This window comes from Chiloscyllium punctatum, chromosome 12 (assembly GCF_047496795.1).
Source record: "Chiloscyllium punctatum isolate Juve2018m chromosome 12, sChiPun1.3, whole genome shotgun sequence".
Taxonomy (NCBI): domain Eukaryota; kingdom Metazoa; phylum Chordata; class Chondrichthyes; order Orectolobiformes; family Hemiscylliidae; genus Chiloscyllium; species Chiloscyllium punctatum.
The window spans coordinates 40,545,090-40,568,994 of NC_092750.1; the positions used below are offsets into that span (position 1 = coordinate 40,545,090).

The 23,905-nt window shown below is 39.8% G+C and overlaps 1 protein-coding gene across 2 annotated transcripts in view; it reads left to right on the plus strand.

The window, feature by feature from the left end:
* Positions 1-23,905, plus strand: part of LOC140483808 (receptor-type tyrosine-protein phosphatase gamma-like) — a 706,675-nt gene that overhangs the window by 468,505 nt on the left and 214,265 nt on the right. For both annotated transcript variants that reach the window (XM_072582431.1, XM_072582432.1), the window contains 2 exons: positions 3,704-3,861; positions 18,341-18,521. In XM_072582431.1, coding sequence (XP_072438532.1) covers positions 3,704-3,861; positions 18,341-18,521 — 339 coding nt within the window. The remainder of the gene's footprint in view (positions 1-3,703; positions 3,862-18,340; positions 18,522-23,905) is intronic.

Here is a 23,905-nt window from a genome sequence, read left to right on the forward strand (position 1 = left end):
TGAACAAGCCGCAGACCAAATCCTTTTCCAGAGTTAGCATTGGCAAGCCACCGGCCTCATCGTATTATCATGGCTGATCTCAGACCAACTCAAAATCCACTTCAGCCCTCAGTACTTCACTTTGGAGCTCGGAGACATCTTTGACTTATATACTTCTGCCCAATTGCATTGTGTACTGGGACATATAGCCATCTCATGCATCGACACAGGGTTCATCTTATGGCTGTTGTCTGAGTTTCCCAGTGCTCACTTATTTATTTGGAGACTGCCAACCTCTAAGGATTGCAAAACATTTTAGCTAGATGGCAGGAATGGTTAGTAGTTTTGGAGAATGATGTAGATGAGAGCCATTAAGTGAAGAGGTGTTATGCAGTAGTGAGGTTGGTGGCCCGTGATTATTAATAAGGTTTGAGTGCAGTTGCAGAGTCAGAATGAGTGTGAGGTAGCAAAGAGAAGATGATGGAACTTAAATGTTATGGAGTGCAGAAGATCATTCATCTCTTTCCTGTACTGCCCCAGCTGGTGTAAGTGCCCAGGCTGGTTATGTTGGTGTCTTGAACTCTTCTGATAGCCCATCAAAGAAGGATGGCCCTCCTCTCAGCCACCCCACCTCAAGGTCTCTTTCTGGAAGCAAGACACCAACTTCCCTTTCTGAGACATTTCTGTTTCCTAAAATATCAAAATACAAAGTAGAGCCTGGCTTGCAGCACCTGAAATGCTGTGTTGCTGGGCTTAAGATATGGCTGGCACCAGGGGACTACAAACCTGAATTCCTGAACTTACAGCTAAATTTGATTTAAAAATTGGCTAAGTATCAATTTTGTGAGTTTCAAAGAGGGTCTTCTTCCATGAGCTGTCGCGACTTCTGTCACACTGACTTCCCAAACTCGAATTATTTCTGATTTACCACACCCCATAGTGCCCTGCTTGTCATATTCTCCCAATTGTCACAGGCGAAAGTACTGGCAACTGCCTTGACCTCCTGGAATTCCTGACACTGATGCCATCTTTACATTCTAGCAGCTGGCCTGAACTGTCCAGCATCAGACATGTTAAGCAGAGCATATTTGACACCTGCATTGCTGACAGAGACTTGGAGATTCTGCTGAATAGAAGACAGGGTGCGTGCTGGTGGTGCGTGGCTTGAGGTGTTGGTAACTCATGGAAGTCTGAAGGAGGAAGTGGCAAGTTTGAGTTGCCAGGTTACCATGCAAACTGTCACGTCAAGAACTATTGCTGTCTAGTTTCTGTCTGGTGAGTGAGTGGATGGGAAACTATATCAATGAGCCACTATGATTGAATAAAGAGAAAAACTGGCCTTTTGTTGCTCACTGGTGCAAGTCTCATCTCACTGTTCAACACTTGGTTGGAAAATGAAACTTTCTGCCCTTGACAGCAGTTAGCTCTTTGCTGGACATCTTTTTCAAATGTTACAGGGATTCAGTAACTGTCATCATGGACTCATAACTTTACTAATCTCATTTGATTTGGTAAAGTTAAATTGTGCCTTTTTAAATCATTGACTTAAATGGCATTTTAACTTTTAAGAGGAAATGGCCACAAAACAAATAAATTGCTGTGTCAATTTGAGCTTACCAACATTTAATGTTCTGTGTAGACTGTCAGTTCAGATTAAATCTGTAAGCTATAATTGTTTAGGTTTCATGTTGTCAAGGTAAGGAGGATTTGGCATTGTTTACACCCTTCCTACCCAATTTTTCATTTATTAAAGATCGACTTTTAATAAAATTGAAAATTGCTGCTAAGTTTGAGATATTCATGCCAGTTTTACCTGACGTGAAGACTGTCAACTTTGTGATTGCTTCCTCACTCCCATCTTTTTGTTTTCATATGCATGTCTTTAGTCAATCTGGGACCTTGAAGCCTTTTTGTCATGCAGCAGGAAACACTGTGACTTCAGCTAAGGGTATTCGTCCAGTGGATGAAAAATTCTTTGAAAATACAAAAATCCTTTTGTATACAGATGTTTGAGAAACTGTCCAGTTGAGATTGAAGAATGCTCCGCTGAGGATGGAGCTTGTTGATTTATTTACAGGGAATCCTTAATATCAGCGAAATGAGAGGGATCAGAAAGATTAATATAGATCAAAAATCAATTTAAACACATGGATTACATTTTAAATGAAATGTGCTAGCCTCACTTCAAACAAATGAAATTTGAGATGTATTACTTTAAACTTGAGGGTGTTTTCTCACTATGTTTAATCCTCACTCATTTAAGTTTTGAACATGGAATAAAGGAAAATTGGGGTTGAGCCAAACATTTGATGTACAATGTAAAAATGTGTTTGATATTCTTATGAATTAGGAGAAGCAGTAGGCCATTCAGTTCCTCAAGTCTGCTCTGCAACTCAACAAATCTGCATTCCCACTTACCCCGGATAACCTTTCACTCCTTTGCGGAACAAGAATCATCTACATTTGCCTTCAAAAATATCCAAGAATACCATTTCTACCACCTTTTCAGGAAAAGCGTTCCAAGGACTAACTACTATCTAAACAAATCTCACCACATCACTTTAAAATGCACAACAGCTGATGTTTAACATTGCCCCTAGTTCCAAGTTCTTGCTTGAGAGGAAACATCCTGTCTTGTCAAGAGCCTTCACAATCTTGTATGTTTCAATTAAGTCATTTCTTAATCTTCTAATCTTCAGCAGATAGAAGACGAGTCTGTTCAACCTTTCCTCAAAAGACAACATCTCTCCCCTGCATCAAACTCCTCCTTTGCCTTGCCTCACCTCATGCTATCTCGGTAACTTCCTCCAGCCCATCAATCCTCTGGGATTATTGCATTCCTCTAAATCTGGCCTCTTGTTCAGCTCTCATTTCTTTAACACCGTCATTGTTGACAAAACCCTCAACTAAGTCGGCCCAAATTTTGAACTTGTCACTCCCCAATACTTTTCACGTCTCTACTTTGCTCCATTATGATGCTGCTTAAAACCTACTTACTTGATTAACATTTACTCACCTTTCCTAATGTCTCCTCCATTGACCTGGAGCAATTTTTGTTTGATTGGATTTTTGTAAAGGACCCCACAAATGTTAAAAATTTTTACATGATAACAAGTTGTTATTGGTGGTCACTTTATTCCAAAAGGCTTTGTTGCACCTCAGTGCATTGCCCTAAATCAAGATACTAACTTGCACTGGCCGACAGGCATGATGTTACCTGTAGGCCAGTTCTCATACAGTTGCAGAGCTAATCATGTGAGGGTTGATTTATATTACTTTCCAGAGACAAATAAATCAAAGTTTACAGATCTCAGTGATCACAGATCCAGGAAATTCTGCCTTCAGGGTAGTCTGTGTTGTATGACCTGCCAATTTGAAATCGGAACACATTAGAAATTGAATGATGGTTGTTTACAAACCATAAAATAAGCCCTCGCTGTAAAATGTTATTGACAGAAGTCGTGTAATAACATATTTATCAAATCACTCACCCCTATTTTCTTCCTTCAGATTTTGGCTTTGAATTTAAACAGATGTAATGAAGTAACATTGCACCAATGCTTTCCTCAAGATAAAGGGGTGACAATATAAACATAATTTTCAAAAGTAAGGTATAAGTTTGTGCTGTAATTATTTCCACATCTGCTTTTCATTTGTTCCAATAAAACAAGTTATGATGCTTTCTTCATGAATATTGACTCTTCATTAATATTCACTCTTACAGAGAAAGAAACATTTCTGGATCCATTTGTATTGGAGAATTTACTTCCTGCCTCACTTGGAAGCTATTACAAATACTCTGGCTCCCTAACAACACCACCATGCAGTGAAACTCTAGAATGGATAGTCTTCAGCAGGCCTATCTCCATCTCCCTTGGGCAGGTATGTATTTAGTGTTAACATGGGAAATAAAGTCATAGTGCCTGTATTGAACTGTTTTGGATTTTTGACCTTGTCCAACATGGAAATACATAAACCTTCCTTTATCTTCAGCTACAGATTTCTCAAGTATCATTCATTTTAAAGAAAGAAGGTGTTGCTTTTACAAAAAGACCATTGACTCTTTTGGAACAGATCTCAATCTCAATCTCAATAGCTGTTATCATGCAAACAGATGTGTGATTGAACAAATTTAAAGTGATAAAAAGGCTGGTGCATGTTGGCACTTTTATGCTTAGCACTTCAGCTTATCTGCAATATAGTTTTGTCCTTGAGAAGGTCAGCCATCTGATTGCATCATATTTTCTCATACAATAAACCAAATTGCTTTCACAGATATATATCTGGTCCATCATTTGCCAGATACTGTTATGTACAATTGTTATACAATGATTGTGGACTTTTAAAATTTAGCAAAGATCTTTAACAAAGCATTTGATATTGAAATGTATTGACAAGGTGGCAGCAGACACATATTCTTCAACAAAAGATATATTTATTATCTTGATTGTTTTTATTTCCATTGCTATGTAGCATAGTTCTTCTGTAACAATATGTTCCTAATCCTAATGGCCTTCACAAAATGATTCTCATTTCATTTAGGTGCCTAGAATATGAAGAAAGGCTGTTTTTATATTAACTAATTAGCGCTGTCATGTTGAGTCATGCAGATATTTTCAAAGTGAGATTTAGCAATCAGTGCTGTCACAATGACAAATTATTATTGATGAGTAAAAAGAAGTATCTATAAAATCTCTTCTTAAATGTTAACTTTTTTAATATCATTACCATTTGGACAAAGTCGCTATAAAACCAGAGGGTAATAGGGCTGCTCTCCAATTATAGAGACAACTGGTGGTAAATTTAATTTGAGAGTCATCATGCCTCAGGCAAGGGGCAAGGTTGAGAATCAGAACCTTCATGGTGACTTGAGCTAGGGCAGGCATTGAACCTGTGCTGGTGGTATTCCCCTGCATTGCAAACCAACCCCCTAATTAAGTAATTAAGGCCTGAATTATTTTTATTTGGGCTAACTCGGAGTTGTATCAAGTTTTTCTGGACGGTTGCTAGCAGCAAAACCAAGTGGGTTTTCTCATCATATCTTACTAAACTTCCCTTACTAATTACAGATAGTATCGCTGTGGCATCTCTCACGTCCAACTTCCAGGACAACTTGCTACTCAGTAGATATCCCGGAATTCATCAGCATCCCTTGCACCATCCTTCCATCTTTACAAGCCTATTATGCAACTGGGCAGCACTGGCTGTCTAAAGCTGCCCTACACAGGTGCTGGTATTTGCCCTGGAAATGAAAGACAGGGTAAAATTGCCACAGTGCTTTCCAGGCAAGGTCCTGTAAGTCTTGATCAATGGGGTGATTCAACACAGGCAAGGCTTCCTCTTCTCCCTGGAACAGCAATGGAGGCCCCAACACCAGACCTTGCCAGCCATTATCACTAGGTTAAAGCAGTCTCAGCCATCTGAAAGAATGTCCAACACTACAGGAAAAAAGGCAAGATCACATTTGGAGTATGGTGCATAGTTTTGGGCCCCATATCTCAGGAAGGATATACTGACCATAGAGTGTGTTCAAAGGAGGTTCACAAGAATGGTCCCAGGAATGAAAAGCTTAACATGAGGAACGTTTGAGGACTTTGGGTTTATACTCAATGGACTTAGAAGGTTGAGGGGCGGTCTTAATGACTTGATGGGCTGAATAGCCTAATTTCTGCTCCTATGTCTTATGGCCTTCTGGTCTAACCTGCTTCCTTTTGCCAGCATTAGTGCCACTCTCTTCTTTCTGATAGCTCACACATACTCTATATCTGCTATTGTATCCACCTCCTACATGGCTCATGCCGTGTTACTCTCATTATTGTCTGCAACATTTTACCAACCTGCCCTCACCCACTCCAGCCCCTGACATTACTAATGTGCTGTTTGCTCATCTATTCAGGATACCTCCACATCTGAACCAACAGTAACAGCTGTGCCACCTACTTTTGTCTTCCATTATTCCAGCATCATTATTACAATGAAGAAAACAGCCCAAAGTAACGCACAAAGAGGTTTCTGCCCAATATTCAGCTCCTTACTCCTTATGAGGAGGATCCTGACTCTGACCGCACCAGGCAAGATATAGACTGATATCAGAGGTTGCTCTTGAGCAAAGGCTTGCTGATAACTATGACAGGCTTCCTGGTTTTGTGTCTATGATAAATGTAACAGCAAGACATCAGAAATATGAGCATGGTGTCTCTGGCTGAGGGAGCAAAACATAAAATCCAAGGCAAGGCAATGCATGTGCAGGGATGGGTCAGGTCAGCTTGAGTGAGTACCATGATAACAACAAAGAAACTAGAGATACAGTCTGGTCCAGTTTATGAGATGGGAGCATGCCCCTGAGTGCACAGTGTCCCTGCAGCAACACTAGAATGATAGCGGCCAGTGCAGTACTGAAGTGCAGAAACCTCCTATAAATGGATTGGAAAGTGCCACAAATGTTCTCAGAGGCTAGCACATGTTGATGTGAATGTCAGTGGACCTGGAATCTATGTGGCCAGTGCCCATGGAACATCACCTGAGGTTTCCAAGACCAAAGTTGTTTGGAACATGTGATAAGCTGAATCCATCAGGAGCTCGTTCTGGATTCCTTGTCAAGCTTTCCCAACCATAGAATCATAGAATCCCTACAGTGTGAAAGCAGGCCTTTCAGTCCATCAAGCCCTCTGATCAGCATCCCACCCAGATCCACCCCCTACCCTCTTCCTGTAATCCTCCATTTCCAATGGCTAATCCACCTCGCCTGCACATTCCTGGACACTATGGGCAATTTAGCATAACCAATCCACCCAACCTGCACATCTTTGCTGATGTTTAACTTAATTACCCAGTTTAGTAAGATGGGTAGAGGAATACTAATAGCATACACTGTGGTGTTAAAAAGGTGTTTAACAAGCCTTGACAACTAATAATTGACATCTTGCCACCACCGAGTAAGAATTTTGCCACAACATTTCTAAAAGCATAGAAGTTACACCGAACTGTTCCCAGTTTTGAAATGGGCCTTGCCACATTGCTGCCCACTTCTGCCATATATTGCATCATAGCTCACCCTATAAGCTTCCACTCTTAAGTTCTAAAGATATGTTTATTTGTCCAATTTCTTTATTAATGGATTTAAAGTTGATTATATTTGTTACTTTTAACAGTGATATTGGTCATTATAAATCTCAAGGAAAATTTTTGATCGAAAAGTAGCCCAATTAACATGTCATGACCATGCCAGAAATCTACCCAGCTTAAAGCAGGCCATTTGGCACATCGAGTCCACACCAACCCTCTGAACAGCATGCCACCAAGACCCATCCCCATCCCTGCATTTCCTATGACTAATCCACCTAGCCTGCACATTTTTGGACTGTGGGAGGAAACCTTTGCAGACACTGGGTGAATGTACAAACTCCCATAGACAGTCGCCTAAGGATGGAATGAGTCCCTGATGCTGCGAGGCAGCAATGCTAACCACTGAGCCACCGTGCAGCCTCAGTTAATGTTTGTTCAACAAGTAATTCAAGACATGAAAACCCTCTTCACTCTTCAGCCCCAGCAGGCTTCTACAGCAACATGTGATTTCTAGAAAATTTTGTTTTTAAAACAAATTACCCATGTCCCCGGTGTTATGGACCAGACTTCTATAGACCAGTGAGCCTGACGTCAGTGGTGGGAAAGTTGTTGGAGAAGGTACTCTGGGATAAAATCTATTTAAATGGGCGGCACAGTGGCACAGTGGTTAGCACTGCTGCCTCACAGCGCCAGAGACCCAGGTTCAATTCCCGCCTCAGGCGACTGACTGTGTGGAGTTTGCACATTCTCCCCGTGTCTGCGTGGGTTTCCTCCGGGTGCTCCGGTTTCCTCCCACAGTCACAAAGATGTGCAGGTCAGGTGAATTGGCCATGCTAAATTGCCCGTAGTGTCAGGTAAGGGGTAGATATAGGGGTATGGGTGGGTTGCGCTTCGGCGGGGCGGTGTGGACTTGTTGGGCCGAAGGGCCTGTTTCCATACTGTAAGTAATCTAATCTAAACTCCCTGAAAATATATTAAGATGATAATCTGGACCCTAGTTTCTTCTTATTTTAAAGGTAATTGTAAAAGGTTGTGTTCTGGATGTAATTTGATTGGTCAAAATACCAGGCTTGAAACAAAACATACTTTATTCATACACTCTCATTAAAAGTACAGACAAAATAGAAATAAAAGAAAAAATTGGCTTAATTGTAACTCTGTCAAAATGCTTAACAAAATAATAGATATATGTATTAACTACTTCTAATTAACTCGTTCAATATAGTAACATAGGGGCGGCACGGTGGCACAGTGGTTAGCACTGCTGCCTCACAGCGCCAGAGACCCGGGTTCAGTTCCCGCCTCAGGCGACTGACTGTGTGGAGTTTGCACGTTCTCCCCGTGTCTGCGTGGGTTTCCTCCGGGTGCTCCGGTTTCCTCCCACAGTCCAAAGATGTGCAGGTCAGGTGAATTGGCCATGCTAAGTTGCCCGTAGTGTTAGGTAAGGGGTAGATGTAGATGTAGGGGTATGGGTGGGTTACGCTTCGGCGGGGCGGTGTGGACTTGTTGGGTCGAAGGGCCTGTTTCCACACTGTAAGTAATCTAATCCCATAAATAATCCCTGGCAAAGGCAAATTCAGTAAAATAGATTGTTTCACATACAATTCTAGCAGCAGGAAGAGATCCTCAGGTTTTAGCTGCAACAGAGAGAGGGATAACAATTTCCATATCCAGCTTCAAGACCCCAGAAACTGCTACTAAAACTAAAAAAAATTGGTTCTGTGAAAGTTTGGCCCCACCCATCAGGCTACTTCTATTGTTCCAATATTTAAAAAAGTGTGCACAAGCTGTTTACTTTGTTAGCTTGAGCAGACTGTTGGTTTTCCTCTGTCTCAACCTTTCTTCATTGAAAGAGTGACAAAATACACCTCTTAAAGCTAAAATATTGTCACATCAGTGACCTTCCAAAGACTTCTTTGAAAGAAGCCACACCAGGCATTTCCACAAATCTGGAAATAACTCAACTTCCCACAAATCTTCAAGACTTGAAGTCCTTGGAAAAGAATCAGTTATGAAATGTCTCTAATATCTCCACATTTGGAAAAATTAAATGTCATTATTAAATGTGTTTCATTATAAAGTGTGAACAGTAAAGAAATATTAATATAATTAAGATACGTTCATACTCACATTCATATGCTCACTATTCACTTATTCTTTACATGTAACACACATAGTGATGCCTGGCACTTCTTATGAGCATTTAGGTAATTTTGGCAAAGATGCATTCTCGATATAGCATCAGCGGTTTCATGATTCATCCCCACAAATGAGAAGAATCTCTAAGAAATTAGCAATTTCCATCAAAAAAAGTCTGGCAATTTGGTAATGGAAATTTTCCCTGAAGGCTAAGGAATTATGACTTGTTTATCATATTGTTTCTCTACAGCTGTGATGCTCATACAATTAAAAATAAGACCATAAGTCACAGGAGTGAAAGTAAGGCCATTCGGCCCATCAAGTCCACTCCGCCATTTAATCATGACTGATGAGTGTTCAAATTCCACTTATTTGCAATCTCCCCATAGCTCTTAATTCCTTGCGAGATCAAGAATTTATCAATCTCTACCTTGAAGACACTCAACGTTCTGGTGTCCTCTACGCTCCGTGGCAATGAATTCCACAGGCCCTCCGCTCTCTGGCTGAAGAAATGTCTCCTCATTTGCATTCTAAATTGACCCCTAATAATTTTAAGGCTGTGCCCACGGGTCCTAGTCTCCCTGCCTAACGGAAACAACTGCCTAGCATTCACCCTTTCTTAGCCATGCATTATCTTGTAAGTTTCTATTAGATTTCCCCCCAACCTTCTAAACTCTACTGAATATAATCTTAAGATCCTCAGCCTTTCATCATATATTAGGCCTACCTTCCAGGGATCATGCGTGTGAATCTCTGCTGGACACGCTCCAGTGCCAGTATGTCCTTCCTGAGGTATGAGGCCCAAAACTGGACACAGTATTCTAAATGGGACCTAACCAGAGCTTTATAAAGTCTCAGAAGCTGCTTTTATATTCCATCCCTCTTGAGATAAATGACAACATTACATTTGCTTTCATAACCACAGACTCAACCTGCAAATTAACCTTTAGAGAATCCTGGAATAGCACTCCCAGATCTCTTTTTACTTTGGTTTTATGAATTTTTTCACCTGATGCCTGTATTCTTTCCGAAGTGCAAGACCTTGCACTTGCTCATATTGAATTTCATCAGCCATTTCCTGGACCACTCTCCTAAACTGTCTAAATCTTTCTGCAGCCTCTCCACCTCCACAGTACTATCTGCCTGTCCACCTAACTTCGTATCATCAGTGAACTTCGCCAGAATGCCCCTAGTCCCTTCATTCAGATCATTAATATATAAAGTGAACAGCTGCGGCCCCAACACTGATCCCTGCGGGACCCCACTTGTCACTGCCATGCTGAAAAAGAACCTTTATCACAGCCCACTGCCTTCTGCCAGACAGCCAATCCCCAATCCATACCAGTAGCTCACCTCAAACACCATGGGCCCTCACCTTACTCAGCAGCCTCCCATGAGGCACCTTATCAAAGGCCGTTTGGAAGTCTAGATAGATAACATCCACTGGGTTTCCCTGGTTTAATCTACTTGTTACCTGGTCAAAGAATTCTAACAGGTTTGTCAGGCGCGACCTCCCCTTACTAAATCCATGCTGATGTGTTCTAATCCGACCCTGCCCTTCCAAGAATTTAGAAATCTCATCCTTCATAATAGATTCTAGGATTTTACCTACAACCGAGGTTAGATTAATTGGCCTATAATTTTCCATCTTTGTCTTGATCCTTTCTTGAACAAGGGGGTTACAACAGCAATTTTCCAATCATCTGGAACTTTCCTTGACTCAGGTGATTTTTGAAAGATCACAGTCAGCGCCTCTGCTATTCCTCAGCCACATACCTCAGAACTCTAAGGTGTAGCCCATTGGGGTCAGGAGATTTATCAATTTTTAGACCTCTTAGCTTTTCTAGCACTTTCTCTTCTATGACTACATCCTTAACTCTGCCCCCTGACTCTCCTTAATTGGGATATTACTCATGTCTTCCACTGTGAAGACTGATACAAAGTAGTTATTAAGTTCTTCAGCTATATCCTTATCTCCCAGCATTAGCCTTCCTGCATCAATTTGGAGCGGCTTGATTTCTACTTTTGCCTCTCGTTTGTTTCTTACGTGTTGAAAGAAACTTTTACTATCATTTCTAATATTATGGCTAGCTTACCTTCATATTTGATCCTTTCCTTCCTTATTTCTCTCTTTATTATACCCTGTTTGTTTTTGTAGTCTTCACAATCTTCTGATTTCCCAATGTTCTTGGCCACTTTATAGGCGCTCTCTTTTTTTATGATACATTTCCTGACTTCCTGTCAGTCATGGCTGTCTAACCCCTCCCTGGATAATCTTTCTTTTCTTTGGGATGAACCTCTGTACTGTGTCCTCAATTGCACCCAGAAACTCCTGCCATTGTTGCTCTACTGTCTTCCCCACTGGGGTCTGCTTCCAGTCGACTTTTGTCAGTTCCTCTCTCATGCCCTCATAATTACCTTTATTTAACTGTAACACCATTACATCTGATTTTGGCTTCTCTCTTTCAAACTGCAGAGTGAACTCTGCCATATTATGATCGCTGCCTCCTAAGTGTTCTCTTACTTCAAGATCTTTTATAAAGTCTGGCTCATTACATAGCACTAAGTCCAGAATAGCCTGCTCCCTTGTGGGCTCCATTTGAGCTGTTCCAAAAAGCCATCCTGTAAGCATTCCATGAATTCCCTTTCTTTGGATCCACCGGCAACATTATTCACCCAGTCCACCTGCATGTTGAAGTCCCCCATGATCACCGTGACCTTGCCTTTCTTACATGCCCTATCTATTTCCTGGTACATCTTGCGTCCCTGGTCCTGACCACTGCTGGGAGGTCTGTACATAACTCACATTATGGGTTTTTTTTGCCTTTGTGGTTCCTCAACTCTACCCACACAGGCTCCACATCATCTGACCCTATGTCACTCAGTGCCATTGATATAATCTCATTCTTAACAAACAAGGCAACCCTGCCCCATCTGCCCATCTCTCTGTCTTTTCCTTGAATGTTTAACTGCCAGTCCTGAACCCCCTGCAACCATGTCTCTGTGATGCCTACCACATCACAATCATTCACGACGATTTGTGCCGTTAATTAATCTGCTTTGTTACGAATACTACGAGCATTTAGATAAAGCGCCTTAATGCTAATTTTCTTATCCTCAAGATTTCCAGCATCTCTTGTAATATGTCCTAAGTTATCATTCCTTTTTGTTTCATTCCTAGCCTGCCTTTAACCCCGCACACATGCTAACCTGCTGCTTATATTTCTACTTGACTCCATACTCCCTGTTGCTTTCCCTTTCCCTTCCCCCCGATTCACACGTTTAAAGTCCTAGTGACCACCCTATTTATCCTTTTCACCAGAATACTGGTTCCAGATAGGTTCAGGTGGAGAGCGTCCCATCAGTACAGATCCCTCCAGTTCCAAAACTGATGCCAATGTCCCATGAAATTGAATCCCTCTTTCCCACACCAATCTCTTAGCCATTTGTTTACTTCCCTAATTTTCTTATCCCTATGGCAATTAGCATGTGACTCAGGCAGTAATCCAGAGATTATGACCCTTGAGTACCTATTCTTCAATTTCTTCCTAGTGCTTGATAATCCCCAAACAGGTCCTCCTTCCTAGCCTTGCCTATGTTGTTAGTGCCAACGTGGATTCTCCCCCTCCCACTCCAATATCCTTTCAAGCTGGTCGGAGATGTCTTGCACCCTGGCACCGGCAGGCAACATACCATGCGGGACTCCTGATCCGGCTCACAAAGAAAACTATCTGTCCTCCTAATTATAGAATCCCCTATAACAACTACTTGTCTTTTTGGTCCCCCCTGTTGTCCCTGATCATTAACTGAGTTTGAGTTACTTAATCTACCTGAAACAAAGCGCCCAGGTAACTCTTCCCCTCCTGGATGTGCTGCAGTGTTTGAAGCTCAGATTCCAGATCATCAATTCTGATCTGAAGTTCTCCCAGCAGCCCACACTTGCTGCAGATGTCACTGCCGTTCACAATGGGATCAGCCAGCTCCCACATCATACACCTCCAGCACATCATCTGTCCAGCCATCTCTACTTACTTAATTAATTTATACAAATTTATGAGGTAAATAATTTATAGTACTTCTCTATGGTCTTATTCAACTAACCAACTAATAGTAAACTTTTAATCTATCACACAATACACAAGAAATATAGACTGAAACATCTTATCTTAGCAACACACAAGAGTCCTTTTTTTTGGTTAGAGAAGGATGACGGGTGGGAGACACTACAATTATATAGTCTCGGGATTCAGCCGCTGCCCAAAAAAAAGTGCTCAAGAACCAGTTGCACTTTGTAGTCTCTTTTTCCACCATGGAGTATCACTTTTTGTTGTTGATTCAGTGAAGTATCCTACAGGCTTCTGTATGTCTAACCCATCTCATTCCCATATCACTGGCATCAATCATTACTTTGAAGAGCTTAGTGAAAATTTGGTGTAGTCAAAAGACAGTGAACAAAATGGATTTCACCTTCTCAAAAGATGGTCACAACATCTTGGTATTTTTTTGAGCAGTTCATTGGTGGAGCAGCAATAGTGCTGAAATATGGTAAAAACATGCAATCAAAAACACACACCCTCAAAATCTCATCATTTCCTGTTTAGTTTTAGTGGTAGGTTATTCCATTATTGCATTTACTTGTGCTGCTCTTTGCAGCATTTGTCCTTGCCTTTCTGTGTGACCTAGATAGGTTACTCATGCCTTTGCAAATTCACTTTTTGCAAGATTTATTTTCATTTCAGCTAATAATAATTTCTAAATCAAACCTACTTGCTCTGAGTCATCATTACAAGTGTCATTGTATACTAGTACATCACCATCATTAGAAACACTGACTACCACTTGGTTCATCAGTGTTTGGAAAGTTGTTGGTGTATTTTTTAGGATGAATAATATCATTCGGGATTGCAATAGATTAGTGTAACAAGGGCCAATACGTCTTTAACTCTGGATTTTAAAGGAATTTGGCATATCTTTTTAACACATTTCTTTTGATAAGAAATCTGGCATTTCCCAACGTGTCAATACAGTCTTCCAAGCAAGCCTTTGTTACTGGATTGACCTTACTCTAGTTGATGCAGAATCTGGTTGAACCATCAAATTTCAACTCCAACACCACTGGGGAACTCCAGCTGCTTTGTCTAACATGTATTGGATTTCTGCTTTCATTCAGGCCTATTTCTCTGGACTAAAGCAACACAGGTACTATTTTATAGTAACCTCAGGCTGTCCTGTGTAGGGGTTTGCTTTCCATAATGGTGGTCCACCAGTTGTAGTCATTTTTAATTTCAAAACTTTAAAATGTACTAGTAGAGCACCATAAATTGAGACTTCCATCCTCTTTATCTGCCATGGCAGACCGCAACTTCTTCAGTTCTGCAGGGACTCCTCTTGGTCCTCCAGCTTTGACAGTAAATGCACCCTATGGCCTCCACATTGACTCGGACAGACCAATAAATGTTGAATTGTTCCTCTTGATGCAGGATTGAAACTTACATTTCACATCAATGTTGGGGAATCCAACACAAACTCCATAATGCTATCCTACATTCGAGAGAAATCTGAATAAGCAGGAGGCAGGTCTTGGATGGATTTGAAAATTGGGATGAGAATTTTAAAATTATGGGATTGTCTCACCAGTGACAGTATTTGTCAGCAAACATATGGTTAACGTGTGAATGACACTTGGTGTGAGTTAGTACATGGGAAGCAAAGGTTTGAATGATCTCAGGTTTATGGAAGGTAGAATGTAAAACATTAGGAAGGGGTGCATTAGAAGTGTCAAATCTAGAGATATGATTAAGTGTTTCAAATAGCAGAAGAACTGAGGCAGGAATGGAGTTGCAAATATTATGTTATCTTGGTGATATGATGCACAGCTATGATGCCAAGATTGCAAACCATCTGGTTCAATCCAATACACGTTGCTCAGGAAAGGGATAAAGTTAGCGATGAGGGAACAGAGTTTGTAGTGGGGACCAAAGACAATGGTCTCAGACTTGCCAAATATTTAATTGATGGAAATTTCAGGTTGTTCAATGCTGAATGTTGGACTATTTAGATGTCCAGCCATTTGAGAACAGCAAAGGAGTCAAGAGAGTTATTGGTGAAGTAAAAATGGAGTTATCAATGGATACATGGTCAGCAGTATTTTAAAAATTGCGTGGACTGAGAGATCACATGCAATTGGGGCAGCAGTACGCCATTCAGCATATTGAACATGCTCCACTATTCACGAAAATCATGGTAGATCCAATGGTGGCCATGACTCCCATTTTCCTGCCTGATCCCCCAGAACCTTTGACTTCCTTGTTGTTCAAAAACTTATCCAACTCAACACTAAATATATTCATAAACAAATGTTGCAGATCCCTGTTGAAGAGAGTTCCAAAGAAGATGAACATTAAAAAAAATCCTTCTGATCTTTGTCTTCAATTGAAGATCTCTTACTTTTGTGACCCCAGATCTAAATTCCCTTCTCAGCATCTGACCTGCCATGTTCTCTTGGAATCTTACCTCTTTCAAGAAGATCAACTCTCATTCATCTGACTGATGATTAACGGTCCAACGTGTTTAATCTTTTCTCATAGGGAATCCCTTTATCCCAGGAATCAGCATTGTCAATGTTGTTTTATCTTCATCCAATACAATTCTACCTTTTCTTAAGTGGGAAGAACAAAATTGTACACAGTGCTCTAGAGTGTGGTCACACCAATGTCCTGCACAAATAAAGCAAGCCTTCACTATTTTTAAATTTACCTTCCTAATTATTTGTTGCACCTGCATGCTAACTTTTTCATGCTTCATGAAAAAGGATGTCCGAATCCTTTGTACCACAGTATTCTGCAATCTTTCTCCATTTCAATAACATGCTGCTTTACTGTTCTTCCTGCCAAAGTGGATACTTTTACATTTTTCCACATTCTTGTAGTTCTTGAAATGCAACTGCTGCTTTTGTTTGTTTGCCTTTGAAAATAAAAGTGAATATTTTCAAATGTTTGAAGGTTTTCCAGTATGTGATGATCCCACATTGAACATATTTGGCTACATTGAGAAGGTATTCAGTCAAACTGAGCATTAGGGAATGAGTAATACTCCCTTAAATAGGATGACATTAAAGTTGGTAACTAGTATGACTTGGATCTGAAATAGCAGTACGCTTATGAATATTAACTTGTGTTTGCAATGAAGTGCCAACTATGCCACCTTTGTGATCCTAGAAAAATTTGTTTTTGGTTCTCCTCACGGTGTGTATGTGATGAAGGACAACACCTGGTGCATAGCTGGGCTTTAAAGGTGGTGCCAAGAGATCCCAGCAGTGGCAAGTACTTCCTTTCTGTCAAAAGGGAATATAGGACAAGTGTATGATAGAGAATTACATTGTTATGGACCAGACCACCTGTCAATACTTTAAGTAGTTAGTCTAGACCATAATGTGATGTGAAGTGCTTGTTCCAGTTGTGATGCAACTGGTTAAACCACTCAACATTAAGCAAAACAATTTATTTAAACTCCAAAGTTAAAATACAAACAAAAGTCAGAGGAATTTAGGAAAACATACTAATGGAAAACTTAAACCAAATAATAAATACTGTACCCATTACTAATTAATTGTTCCAATATAGTAATATCCCATAAACAGACCCCTTGACAAAAAGGTACATTCACACACAGATTCTTAACTGCCATTTTTCAATCCGGGGGGCAGAACATCAAGAGACATTTCAGAGAAGGTCACAGTTAGGAATCATTTACTGAAACTTGCAACCCTTCTGGGACCCCGACAGCTTCCAATTGCTACAGCTAAACAAACTAGAAAGTCTGATCTAGGAGAGCGGCCACTCCCCTTCCACTGCTACAATCGCTGTTAAACAAAAAACCTAAAGACCTCTTAACCTATTGACATGCCGGACCCATTAGTCACTTCGGCACCTCTGCCTTTACAACCTCTTTTCAAAAAACACAGGACAAAATAATCATCACATGCATAACTAATGAGGTTAATTTTGGAGATTAATGTGAGAAATTTCACTAGATCTGTTGGAGAGTATCCTTTCATGAAATTAGTCAACACTGACAATGAACCAACCTCTGTTAAAATTCAATCTTCTGTTTCTTGTTGGATTGCCCATCCTCTACCTGTGCTAGTTTATCAGCCCTTACACATCAACTATTATTTTGTGCATTAACTTTTTATGTGTCACCTATCAAATGCATTTACTGGTTTCCTTTTATCCATTCTATTTACTGTTTTTTTTATTCTTGTTACATCTTCAAAGAACTCTATTAAAATCATCAACCACAATTTTTCTTCACAAAATCATGTTAATTCTGCTGATTGTAGCCGTTGATGATACTTATGAGATAACGTTAAAAATCACACAATACTAGGTTATAGTCCAACAGGTTTATTTGGAACTACAAGCTTTTAGAATGCTGCTCCTTCATCAGGTAGACATGAATTAAAGTCGGCAAATCCACCTGTAACATTGCAATTTTTGGTCTAGTTTTGCCTTCTATTCTAAGTTACTATGTCAGCATTTTCTTTTCAGTTGGCGTTAACCATGAGATATAAAGATGGAAAGGTTTCACAAGTTTCTCTCCCGGTTTTATAATTGACCTATATATGAAAGCAGTTTGTATTCATTAACTGATTATGGTCAATGTTTTGGGCAATTTACATGAAAATATAAAATTGGATAATTGTCACAATGAATGAATAATAAAATTGGCTAAATATACTGTCAAAACATCAATTTTAATGTTTATTATAGCTTGTCAAAATAAGAACTAAGGCAAAACAAGTTCATGAGCATTGATTTTATGAATAGTCTTGCAACCTCACACAATATCAGCTTTGGTATCAGAGTTTTCTAGCATTTTACATCCTAAATATTCCATTATTAGATTAGATTCTTTACAGTGTGGAAACAGGCCCTTTGACCCAAGCAGGCCACACCGACCCACCGAAGAGTAACCCACCCAGACCCATTTCCCTCTAACTAATTGACCTAACACTATGGGGCAATTTGGCAAGGCCAATTCACCCAACCTGCACATCTTTGGACTGTGGGAGGAAACCAGAGCACCCGGAGGAAACCCACAAATGACTTATTTTCTAACCAGCATTAATTTCTTCTCATTTGATTGCTTTGTGCAGCTGGAAGCCTTTTACTCCATATTTACTACTGAACAGCAAGACCATGTCAAATCAGTGGAGTACTTGAGGAACAACTTCCGACCACAACAGAAACTGAATGACAGAGTGGTTTATAAGTCTGCAGTCAAAGACTCATGGAGCCAGGCAACTGAGAACCCTGGGGTACTGCATAATACAGAAGGTAGTTTTCTTATGCTGAGCTTTTTTATCAAGTTTCTATGTTAGTTAAAATAATATACAGAATATAGAGTTAAATGTTTTATGAATTCAAAATCAGCAATATAGAGCAGCATGTTACCTCACTGAACCAGATTCAGATTAATCTGATGCTTCAAATTGAATATGACTCTTCAGAATCGAGTAAGATTTTCTGAAAAATTGTTCTTCAAGACAAAATGCGTTTCATTTATGCCTGCGTTGAAACAGTGATTACACTTCAGAATTACTTCAGACCACTTTTGAGCATTCTTCCATAACCATAATATGCTGTATGAAAGCCTTTTCCTAAAAGTAAGTTCTTTATTCCCTCCTTGCAACAGCAGTTGCATTTTTCTTTGTCTTGATATCAAATTTCTTAATCTTTTATAAGTGCAAAGGAAACTTTATTAATTACAGACAGTAATTTGAAAGTATCAGTGTGCTTCATCCTAACATAAGCTGAGTGTATTGACATGCTAAGTTCTATGTCAAGCTGAAAAAGGGCACTGCTTTCACTTTTTAAAGTTTATTTGGTAATTCTTTGTAGTTTGTTTAAAATGAGACAACATGTCATAAACCAAAATTAAAAGTCATTTCCACATGAGGAAATTGTTACAAAAGTGTGCACAAAATAACTCTTAACCACAAGCCAACAAAGTTTTCAAGATAGCACTGTTTAAATCAATTATTTGGCTCTTAACTTAGCAAAGTATTTTACAAACTATTAACTATCACAGTAATTGCTTCATGGCTGATTCAGGCATATTTGTTTTATTGCTAGCTAATGTTTAATACTGCAAAGTAATAGATTAATTAAGGCTCTACAATACAAGGTTTACTTAGCATTGGCATTGGTTCTCAATTATCTCAGCAGATATTAAAATTAGAAACTTTTTTGGAGGGAGAAAGTTTTCATGTTCTCAAACTAAATGGTTCATGCATAGCTTTCAAGATATTTGCTAATCTCAAAGTTAATCTCAAGATGCTGAAGCCACTGAAATTAGTCTAGCATTGTCTTCAAAGCGACAAGCTAGTTTAGCACATTGCTAGGAACAAACATGGAATGTTCATAAGGTAGCTTGGAGGAAGTACGGATGGAAAGTTGATTGATAAACAGAGATATAGTAAATTAGTATGGGAAGAATGCTTGGAAATTACGTATGCCAAGCAGTGTTGGCTCACTTACGTTCTTGGATTATGTGGATCATCTGGTCTGGTTATAGGGTTCAGAATTTCAAAATTTGCTGTTTTCACAAAAATAGAAGATTTGGCAAATATTTAGGAGAATTATATAGACTTCAGTAAGATGTAGGTTAGCAAACAAACAAATCTTATTTATTATGTATAAGTGTAAAGCACTGCATTTTAGAGAAAAGAAATAAATGAAAGGTAGGATACATTTAATGGAAGTATACTGAAGGATGTAGAGGAACAGAAGGAATTCAAACACACCGTTCAGTAAATGTACAGACACAATTCATTGTTTAAAGTAGTACCAGAATTTTGGGCTTTGTGAATAGCTACAAATGGCATTACAGGAAAGAAATGATCATGAATTTGTACAAATACTGATTCAGCCAAAATTAAATTGTAATAGGAAGCTTTGCACAACCTATTATAGAAACAGACTAAAAGGAAATAAAGCATTCAATATAAATTCACCAGAATGATATGATGGATTGGAAGTAAGAGGGTAACAGGACTGAGATGATTGGATCATTTCCACCTGTACAGAGATAATGAACCGCAAATTTAACAGAACTATTTAGAATGCCTGATTTTGAAAAATGAAAATGGAATGACTATTCTGTGTGACTGGGAAGTTTATCCATGTCATCATCATTTGAAATTATTCCGATTAAAAGTGAGGACAGTAATTCAGAAACTATTTATGTGCATTGAGGATTGGTGGAGCATGGAATGATTTGGCAGAGGAAAAAGGTAATCACTGGGACAGTTGCATCCAATACAGGGAAACATGAAGAAATCTTTAAAGTAGAGGATAATACTTGGCAAAGAGATTAATGTCCAATTAGTCTAGCAAATAACAAATATTCCTAGTACCTTGGCTTTTGTGGAGAGGAACAAAGCTGTTTGTTCATTACATTATCCACATACTGTTCAGTGCATCAGGTACCACTTAAAGGCTTCTAGTGGCCCAGGTCACTAAAGTTGGCCACTGATAATTTGCAGCAGGGTCATACAGACAGGTGCTGCTGACCTGACACCCAATTTCATGGCACATGTGCATCAGCCAGCAATCTCACCCCTGGGGAAGCTTGAAAATTCTACCTGCTACTTCTATAATTATAATTGGTTCAAAATGGAAGAGGGCAGTCAATACTGTAGAGAAGGCAGTTGACTACGCGTAAATGGAACCTTAAATAAACTTGCAGAATGAGCATGCAGTATGCAAAATACTTTCAACACATTATTGTCAAATTAAAGAGACTGTAAAGTGCAAGCCAATCACTCAGGTTTGTTTCTAGAGGAATTGAAATGGTAAGATGAGACATTGACCACAGTTGAAGAACCATGAACAATTTTGATTACAACATAAAATAAAGTTCTGGAGGTACTGCAGAGGTGGAAAAAGATCTTACAAGGATGTTACTGAAAATACAACTGTCAACAGAGAATGAACAGGCTCAGCAAAGGGGTCACCTAATAGAAAATGTTAACAGACATGATGTAACAGACATGGGAGATTCTATTTCCAGTTGTTGGGAAGAACAAGGAAATGGCCTACTAGCATTATAGCTGGATTATTAACTTAGAGACCCTAATGTTCTGGGGACCTGGGTTCAAATCCCACCAGGGCAGATGGTGGAATTTGAATGCAGGAAAATAAAATCTGGAATTAAGGGTTAATAATGACCGTGAATCCATTGCCATTTGTTGGAAACACCCATCTGGTTCACTAATGTCCTTTAGGAAAAGAAATCTGCCATCCTTACCTGGTCTAGCCCACATGTGATTCCAGAAGAACAGCTTGACTCTTAACTGACCTCTGTGCACTCAATGCTAGCCCAGCCAGCGAAGCCCTCATCGCACAAATAGTAAAATAAAGGTTATTAAGAAATCAAAGACAGATTTATAAAGAAACTTCCCCCATAAAGTGGTGAGAATGTGAACTCTGATATCACAGAGAGTTGCTGAGGCAAATAGAACCAATATATTTAATGAAAAACAAATCAACAAATGAATGAACAGGGAATAAAGACTTATGCTAATAATTTTAAATGCTTGGGGGATGCTGGTGTGGGACTGGGGTGTACAAAGTTAAAAATCACACAACACCAGGTTATAGTCCAACAGGTTTAATTGGAAGCACTAGCTTTAGGAGCACTGCGCCTTCATCAAGTGGATGTGGAGGACACAAATGTAAGACACAGAATTTATAGCAAAAGCTTACAGTGTGACGTAACTGAAATTATACATTGAAAAATACTTTGATTGTTAAGTCTCTCATCTGTTAGAATGACCATGATAGTTTCACTTCTTTCTTCTGTAAATTACAAAACCTTTTTTAAAAGTTATATTCTTAGATCAATTGTAACAATTGGTGTCAGCCAGATAAGATGTTAAGATGTTGAAGGTGTTAGCCCCCTGTGTTCCCTGTCTGTGCCATAATGTTTAGACTGATTCTAATCTAAAAAGTGAGTTAACAGAGTCTTACATGGATTCATGCAGTTTTTGAGCAAAGTACAATGTAACTCTGCAAGTACAAATTCCAATTCAACCTGTTGGACTATAACCTGGTGTTGTGTGATTTTTAATTTTAAATGAAGTAGAGCACAAAAGTCTGTTTGGACAGGGTGGCCTGTTTTGTGCTGTATATTTTATATATTTCTATCTAATACAAAAGAGAAGTTTTTTTGCAACTAATTACAATATCATTCAATATGCAAGATTATTCAGGGTTTCTTAAACAAGAAATGCAAAAAGGATTTACAATGTAATCAAAAATGATTTGACTGGTTTAGACTTGATCATTCTCTGACAATGATTGGTAATTATATGCATCGCAGCATTAAGATCAGCTAATTCAAAGATAGAATATTTCTGAACCAGAAAGAAGGTTAGAATTTTTATGGTGCCTTTCATAATCATCAGCCATCTAAAGGCACTTTGCAACTAATGAAGTGCTTCTGAATTATAGTCACTGTTATAGAAAATGTGGCAGTAAACTCCCAAAAATAGCATTATGATAATGACCAAATTACCTGTTTTCGTGATGTTGCTTGAAGGATATATGGTGAACAGAATAGTGTTGAAAAGTGTGGCACTGGAAAAGCCCAGCAGGTCAAGCAGCATCGGAGGAACAGGAGAACTAAAGTTTCAAGCATAAGGCCTTCTTCAGGAATGTAGGGGGGAAAGGGGGCTGAGAGATAAATAAGACGTTGAGGGAATGCTGCGGAGAAGGTAGCTGGGAAGGTGATAGGTAGATGCTGATGACGGGGGGGGGTGGAGGTGTGTGGAGCAAATAGGTGGGAAGGAAGATGGACAGGTAGGACAGTTCAAGAGGACAGTGCGAGTTGGAGGATTGGATCTGGAATGAGGTGGAGGGAGGGGAGATGAGGAAACTGGTGAAATAGACATTGATGCCATGTGGTTGAAGGGTCCCAGGGCAGGAGATAAGGTGTTGTTCCTCCAGGTGTCGGGTGACCTGGATTTAACGGTGGAGGAGGCCCAGGAGATGCATGCCCTTGGTGGAGTGGGAGGAGGAGTTGAAGTAGTCAGCCACAGGACAGTGGGGTAATTTGGTGCATGTGTCCCAGAGATGTTCCCTGAAATGTTCTGCGAGTTGGTGTCCTGTCTCCCAATGTAAAAAAGATACATCAAGAGCAATGGACACATTAGATGAAGTGTTTAGATGTGCTGGAAAATTTCTGCCAAATATGGAAGTATGCTTTGGGTCCTTGGACGGAGGTTAGTGGATAGGTGTGGAAAGCAGGTTTTGCGCCTCTTGTGGCAGCAAGGAAAGATGCTGGGAGTGGAGGGTAGGTTGGTGGGGGGCATGGTCCTAACAAGGGAATTGTGGAGGGAATGGTCTCTGTGGAATGCTGATAGGGTTGGAAGGGAAATATATCTCTGGTGGTGGGGTCTGATTGTAGGTGGTGAAAATGGCAGAGGGTAATGCGTTGTATCCGGAGATTAATGGGGTGGTATAACTTGCTCTTCTTCACAGTAGGGATCTTGTACTAGTTAATAGATAGAGCTTCAGTTTAACATCTCATTTAAAAGCAGGCATCTCTGGTAGTGCAGTACTCCCCCTCCGTTCAACCTGAAGCAATTGATATGACAATACACTGTTCACAGGCAATTGCAGAAGGTATTCTTCATGCAGACTTAAATTACAGTGTA